Below are 7,873 nucleotides of genomic sequence, written 5' to 3' on the forward strand. Positions count from 1 at the left end.
TAAGAGACTGCCTATCCTCTGAGCAGGGGTCAATACAGTCACCAGCTTGGTGGAGAACAAGAAGACTCAGCTGATGGTGATTGCCCATGATATAGACCCCATTGAGCTGGTGGTTTTCCTGCCTGCCCTTTGCAGAAAGATGGGGGTGCCCTACTGCATCATCAAGGGAAAGGCTAGGCTGGGGTGCCTGGTCCACAGGAAGATGTGCACCACTGTTGCCTTCACACAGGTTAACTGGGAAGACAAGGGTGCTCCGGCCAAGCTGGTGGAAGCTATTAGGACCAATTATAATGACAGATATGACGAGATCCACCACCACTGGGGAGGCAACGTCCTGGGTCCTAAGTCTGTGACTCATATTGCCAAGCTGGAAAAGGCAAAAGTTAAAGAACTCACCACTAAACTGGGTTAAATGTACACTAGGTTTTCTGTACATAAATATAATTACAAAATTAAAAAAGGAAGAAAGATGGAGAATGACCACTTGCCGGTTCAGAGCTTCTTCTAAGGATGAAAATGTTCTAGACTTGGGATATGGTAAATGCTTGTACAACTTTATTGTGAGTCGCCCTCTCCCGGGGTCATTGGCCACTGGCCCACAAGGACAAAGGGAGCAGAGTCAATAAACAAGGGTTTCAGATGGCCCATGAGTATGAAGGGAAATTATGTCATCCCAGGATCAGCTCTGGGGATTGGGGTGAATCAAGGATTATATAGTTTTGGGGGAGGGGTAGGAATATCCAGGGTGTGCAAAGGTTATTGAAGGCTGCCATGCTGAGACGATGCCTCAATAGCACAGGGAGACATTCCAGGAATCTCAGGTGCTTCCTAAATGAATGGGCTCTTGCTGGAAGAAAGGAAGCTGAACCCATAATCTTATCAAGACTAAGTGACATTCCACAGGTAGAAGATGTGGGGTCTGGGATCCCCAGATTGAGAAAAGAAAGTCCTCATCAGACAAGGGAGTCCGACATTTTGCACTGAGCTCAGGGCTTCCCCCTAATGTCATAGTTTGACCTTAGTTAGCAGGACATTTTATGAATTTAGCAAAACCATTATATTAAATGGGTGGGTTTTATGGCATGTGCAGAATTATAGCCCGATATATATATATAAAACTTTCCTTTGGGGGGTTGTGGAGCTCAGTGAGAAAGTGCTAGCCTAGCATCCTTGAGGCCCTGGGTTCAATTCCTAATACCAAGGATTTTTTTCCTTTGAATACGGCTTATCTAGTAAAGCCAGTATAACTCTTTCCCTTCTGAGCAACGACCTGGATGCCCTCATAGCCCTGCAATGTCACTGCCTTTTAAAGTATTTCCACAGCTCAAGGATATTTATTCAATGTTTTCGTCTCGTGTTCATTATTGTTGGGACTTAACACTGTCTGTCCATAGCCAGTGGGTGCCCCTATGTCTGGTGTGACCTCAGTAGTCTTTAACAGGGTCCTCATTTTCTGGTACAAGATAGCCTGATGTTGCTGACCGGTTGCTGGACTAGCCTTCTCCAGTGGCCTGGTGTCTTCTAGGGACAGACCTTTGAAAAGCATCATCTGAGAGCTGATTGCTGCTCTTGGCATTCCACACACCCCTCTAGTGTGTCTCAGGAAGAGAAGAGTTGTGACTTCAAAGTCCTATTTCCAATTCAAATGGGTGACTACAGTGTCCTGCCTTGGGTTTTATTCTTGTTCTTTGCTTTGTGATTGGATGAAAACCCTGGTTTCTATTGATACTATCACGGTCATTATTTTTCAGTGTTTTATAGCAATGATATAAAAGTATCCAAAAAGCCAGGATCTCCGTGCTTTTAGATCTTATTATGTGTGTCACTCTGTGTACATATGCCACGCATAGACAGATGCATACAGAGCCTGATATTAGGAATACTTGCTGCTTGTGGTGGCTTGAATAAGAATGGCTCCCATTGGCTCATGTATTTGAGTACTTAGTCACCAGGGAGTAGCACTATTTGAGAGGACTCGAAAGATTAGAAGGTGTGGTTTTGTTGGGAGAAGTGTGTCACTGGGGGTGGGCTTCAAGTGGTCAAAAATTAAATGCAAGACCCAGGTGCTTGCGCTATCTCTCTCTCTCTCTCTCTCTCTCTTTCTCTCTCTCTCTCTCTCTCTCGCCGTATCAGGATGGTGCTCTCAACTACATCTCCAGCAATATGCCTGACTTGCCTGCTGTCATGCTTCCTACCATGGTGACAATGGACTAAGCTTCTTAAACTGTGAGCCAGCCTCAATTAAACGCTTGCCTTGGTCATGGTGTCTCTTCACCACAATAGAACAGTGACCGAGACACTGTTCTTGAAGAGAACCTTAGTTTGGCTTCCAGCACCCGCATCAGAGGACTCACAAATGCCTATAGCTCCAGTTCCTGGGGATCTGATGACACCCTCTTCTTGTCTCCATGAGCATTTGCATCATGTGACGATACCTGCTCACAGATATACACACACAGATAAACCTTTTAAATCAATTTAATTCATCTAGTGAAAAGGTACTTGGTGAGCATCGGTGGACCAAGCATAAGCAGAAGTTTCTCTATGAATAGAGAATTCTGGCAGGCACCCTGCCACAGACGTTTCCGGTCAAGACTTCACCTCAACCCCAAATATCCCAGGCATACCAAATTATCTGCAAACTGGAGTGAACTACAATTTCAGTAGACGAGGCCAAGATAGCATCTTAGACAGTCTCTAGGGTGGTTTTCTGATTTGCTTTATATCTTTCTGGTATATTGCTTATAAGTCTAATCGCTCATAAGTCTAATTGAACAAACCAACAGTCGAGGGACACAGGTATATATGGATATCCACTGAGACTGTCTATCTAAAGCAAGCACCTTTAATCGAAAACATTTTTTTTAATGGCACAAGCACACACAAAGACCAGAAGAGGGCACTGGATCAATTGGAGCTGTAGTCACAGGCATTCGTTAGCCCTCTCAGCTACTGAGCCATCTCTTTAGTCCCAAGGCCTACACTTGCTCCAATGTGGCCACACCCTTTAACACTCTCCAACACCACCAGCAGCTGAAGTCCAAGAATGTAAATGCCTGAGACTATGAGAACCATCTCATCCAAACCACAACATCATTTTCATCTCTTCCTTTGGGTCCTTAGTGCCTTCAAGGAACTCTCTCAGGGAGTCAGACAGGCTACGTGCAGACTGAGGAAGCATTGGGGGAAATCTAAGATGCTAAGGGGCTGGAGACTTAGCTCAGTGGTAAGGCACTTACCTTGCAAGCACAACACCTTGAATTCCTTCTGTTCCCAGCACCAAAAAAGGAAGAAAGGGGGAAGGGGTGATATGAATGAATTGATAGATAGATAGATAGATAGATAGATAGATAGATAGATAGATAGATAGATAGATAGATGAAGTAAATTGGGCCACTGGATATAATAATTCAGCAGGTACCAACTTGTTCTAGGCTGTGGTGGAAAAGGCAATGCCTCCGTGCCCATGAGACATGTTTTGTCTGTCTTTGCAAAGTACAAAATGAATTGTCTACCAGGCAAGTCAGGGGCACAGTTTATTTGGTTCAGGCCAAGATTTGTCAGAAAAACCCTGTGCGTTCAGCTAAAACCTCGGGAGATTAGCCCGATTTTAACTCCATTTACAAAAGGTCAGCAACAGCTCAGCCTTCTCTCTTCACTCTTAAATAAAATCCTCTCTGCTCCTTGCAATAAGCGTTAGTAAATTTGTTATGAGTGGAGCATCAGGGTTCAGTGTTTGACAAAATTAGATTTTTCAGGAAAACCTTGGTCTGAGCCCTTCAACTTCCAGGGGACTGTACCTTATGACCGAAAGGGGGAGGAAGTTGAAAAGTCAATCTATTCACCGACTGTTTCCCGCAGACCAAATGTTTGCCCAGTTACCACAGAAGGAAAGCTAACCCTCGGAAGGTAACTTAGGTCACGCTTGCAGTCATGAGACCCCGTTCACACTACATCCCTGTTCCTCTCCACTTCTCTGCAGCCTTCGGCAACACCAAAGGCACTGCTCCCCAAAGACAAGAAGAGGGAGCTGCTCCTTTCCCACCAAGAGAAAAAAAAATCAGTTCTTGTTTGCTCTAGATAGAGTAACAGGGAGACTGCACCCTCATATACAGGACACTGAAGAAAATCAGGGGAAGTACAGATGTGGTGTAAGCCAGAGGTGGTGTGATCGGGGAAGGAGATGGTCAGCCTTTTTGTCCATGAATAGAGGGAGTCAAGGATCCAGAGAAGAAGGTCAGGTTGGGGTATGTGTGGGTTTTTCAACTTGACAGAAGCTTGAATAATGGATGTATTTGTTACCTTTCAATTGCTGTGATAAAACACCATGACCAAAGCAACGTATAGAAGGGTTTATTTGGGGTCTCATTTCAGAGGGTTGGTACCCACAATGGCAGGGATGGCAGGCAGATGTTAGAACTGGAAGCTGAGAACTCACATCTCGAACCACAAACAGGAGAGCAAACTCGGTGTGCCACGTAGCTTTTGAGACCTCAGAGTTCACCACTGCCATGACATACTTCCTCTACCAAGGCCACACCCCCTAAAGAGCCCCCAACAGCGCTATTAACTGCAGACCACATACTGAAATGCCCAAGAATATGGCGGACAACACATTCAAACCACACTTGGTAAGAGGGCGCCTCAGCTGAGAAAATGCCTATAGGCAAATCTTCGGGGCATTGTCTTGTCATGATTGGTGTGGGAAGGATCCATTATGGATGCTGTCATACTTGGGCATGTGGTACTTACTGAGTTGTATAAGAAAGCAGGTTGGGAAAGCCACAAAGAGCGGGATAGTAAATGGTGTTACTCTATGACTTCTGCTTTGGTTCCTGACTCCAGGTTATTGTCCTTTCCTGCATGATGGACTGTGCCTGCAAAGTGAAATAAAGCCTCTCCTCCATAAGTTACAGTGGTGTTTTATCAAAGCCATAGAAGGCAAACTAGAACAGGGTGAGATCTATACACTGGCCCCGCCTTCTGTTTTCTAGCAAGCCCTGCCCCCTGCCCCTTCCCCATCAGTGGATTCCTGTCCGAAAGGGTGGTTTACACACGTGTTATGGTTTATTCCACAGAAATGTAGAACAGTTTCCAATACCCTATTTTGTATGCAGATACAAGAACAACAATGTTGACACAGCCTTGACTTTATGCCAAAGAATCTGCTCTTTAATACATCTCAATGAAGCCTCACCAGAACTCTTTATGACAGGCATTCACCTCTCACCTTTCTTTCCCAGAAGGCATAGCGATAAAAGTCTAAGGAAGGTCAAGATAAAAGCGTTCCACACAATAACGTGTAATAAACAATATCTCTGTGGCATGCTGTGATTCCCAAAACCTGGGTAGCATGGATCCGCCTCCTCTCTTTGCCTCACTTGGCCTTGTTCATGCTGCTCAACTCTATGGTATTTTCTCATCCTCAAACTCCAAGACTGACGGAAGCCATGTTGCTAAGGCCTTGAGTATTTATTTACTCCACAGAGATTGAGAATGGCTGTAAGACCTTACCCAAGGCTTGATGAGCTGGTAAAGGCCTTCCCAGGCAAGACTGCAGAGAGCCCAGATGGAACTCAGACTAGAGCAGAATCATTCTGCGTAGGACTCGGCCCTTCCGCAGAACCTCAATACTACGATAAATTCCAATTGGTAAGGGGCCCCAATGGGGTGAGAAAAGTCAGCACAGGAAACTGAGGCTTCTAGATCAGAAGGAAGACAAGACAAACAGAAAGGTGACCCACTGCAAGTTGTCAGCTGTCATTTGCATTCCTCTGATGTCCACTTCACTAGGGAGAAAGGATGTTATCTCAGCTGGAGAGGACACTGGGTGGGTGATAATGCTGGCCTGTCACGCACAAAACACCAGGCGCACCCGCACACACACAGAAAGCTCCCTCTTGCTTCTTTCTACTTATGATGTAGCAGCCAGGTTTAAGGAGCTTTGGATTCTACCAAGGTCTGGTCTCCATATGCATAAACATACACATACGTACACACAGCTACACACAAGGTGTATACATACATGTGTGTGCCTCGCCTCCTGTGCCCTAACACCCAGACCCTCGCTAACATTAGAGTTGAACCAGAGGTGGATGTAGCATAATTTATGAACTTAAGAGACAGCCACGGTCACCTGTAGGATTCACCTGGAGCCGGAGCCTGCTAATGTAATGTAATCGTGAAGTTAGGTTTAGGACTAGGGGCTGCTGATCCCCTGCTCCTGGGCCACAAACCCAGGTAGGTGTCCTTGTGTGCTTCAACCCACCTAGCATGGCTCAGTCTTCTACAAGATGTCTTACCCAAGGAGACTTTTAGGACCGAGAGGGCAACCTGGCCACCCCTGGAGCTGTGAGCAGGTGTTACAGTTAGTGCCCACTGACAAGTTCTGTAGGCTCCTGTCACCTGCACTCCTCTGATGTCCATTTTCCTATAAACAGGACTGGGAGCAGGGCAGCTGTTCCTTGATTAGCACAACTGGACTCTTCCTTGCTCTTCTGGCTGCCTTGAGCAAAAGAATTGATTTTTTTTGGTCCCCAAAACTATCATCATCATCATCATCATCATCATCATCATCATCATCATCATCATCATCATCATCACCAAAACAAAGAAAAAAATCTCATTACAACGCAAATGGAAACAGCCCAGTCTTGCAACTCTCTCCCCAAACCCCTGCAGACAGACACAGAATTCAGAGCCGTGTAGGTCCGTCTTCCTCCACCATCGGGTCTATCTCGCAGTGACACTGATGCCCTGCTTGCTGGTGCCATGATGCTATCCCAGCTTACCTTGCCAAGCCACCTTCACCAAGCAGCCTTTCTGCAATGACTCCACGAACACGGAGCACAAGTTCCCTTGCTGTGTTTTCTCCAACACCTCTCTGATCATGGGGCTTTTGTAATCATAGCTGACTGTGGTCAAGCCAGTCTGCTGGTTTGCTGTAAGAGTCTATGAGCAAAAAGTCCCCTTTCGATAGACTGTATACAATGTATTTACAGTGATTGACACAGAGGAGACTTCAAGAATTCTGCTCTGGCCCCACCCCTTCCACCAGCTGTTATCCTGTTAAGCCACCCTGCACATTCAATGTTGAGCTTCTCCTGCAATAGGAAAATCACTTACTAAACACCAGTGGGGTCTCACGCAAACATTATACACACCAAACACTATGAGAAGCTTACAGCTAGGTCTGTCTTGTGGCTCCTGAGAAGGCCCAAGACACCCTGCTGTGGCTGTGGCTGGAGTTACTGGGTTCCAAACTGTCACAGGTCTTAGAAACCCCTGGAAGTAATATCCATGAGGTGGGGATAGGGGGTGAACACAAGAAGAGCACTGGGGTTCTAGGCTCAAGTCCAGGAGTTAACTGGTACCCATGGTGAGAACATTTAACCAAACAATGGGGCCCTAGCTGGATGCAATCTTATTCACATTAGGCATCACCCCAGAGGTCCAGGCAGTGTGTTTCTAGAACACTTTACAATCAAACCTGCAAAGGCTCAAGTCCCTTAAGAGCAAAGTATTTGCGTAAAACCCACCCGTGTCCACCTGTGGCCACGCTAGCTCACTTGTGCCAGATAGATTGCTACACTGTATTATTTAAAGAATGGCGAGGAACACGCACGTGTTCACTACAGGCCCAATTATTTTTTCAAATATTTTCCATTCATAATTTGAAAGCTAACTAGCAATGTGGAACCTTTCGGAAAATGACTCTTTAAAACGTAAAACTGGGAGCTTTGGTAGAATTCCCCGGAATTCCCACGTTACTCTGTCTTCACTACGTGATCTTCAACCACCATGTTCTCAAACAGAAGAACACACAGGCACCACTTTCGCCCTCGCCGCACGAGGGTTAAAGAACGGAAGACCA

At 45.9% G+C, this 7,873-nt stretch overlaps 1 protein-coding gene across 1 annotated transcript in view; it reads left to right on the top strand.

The window, feature by feature from the left end:
• LOC147999480 (large ribosomal subunit protein eL8-like) overlaps positions 1-412 on the top strand; it is a 52,118-nt gene extending 51,706 nt beyond the window's left edge. Inside the window, exon 3 of the mRNA XM_087596698.1 lies at positions 27-412. Within this exon, the coding sequence (XP_087452824.1) occupies positions 27-412 (386 nt within the window). The remainder of the gene's footprint in view (positions 1-26) is intronic.
• Positions 413-7,873: the final 7,461 nt, after the last annotated feature.

The sequence above is a fragment of the Rattus norvegicus genome, chromosome 19 (assembly GCF_021556685.1).
Source record: "Rattus norvegicus strain SHRSP/BbbUtx chromosome 19, alternate assembly SHRSP_T2T, whole genome shotgun sequence".
NCBI lineage: Eukaryota > Metazoa > Chordata > Mammalia > Rodentia > Muridae > Rattus > Rattus norvegicus.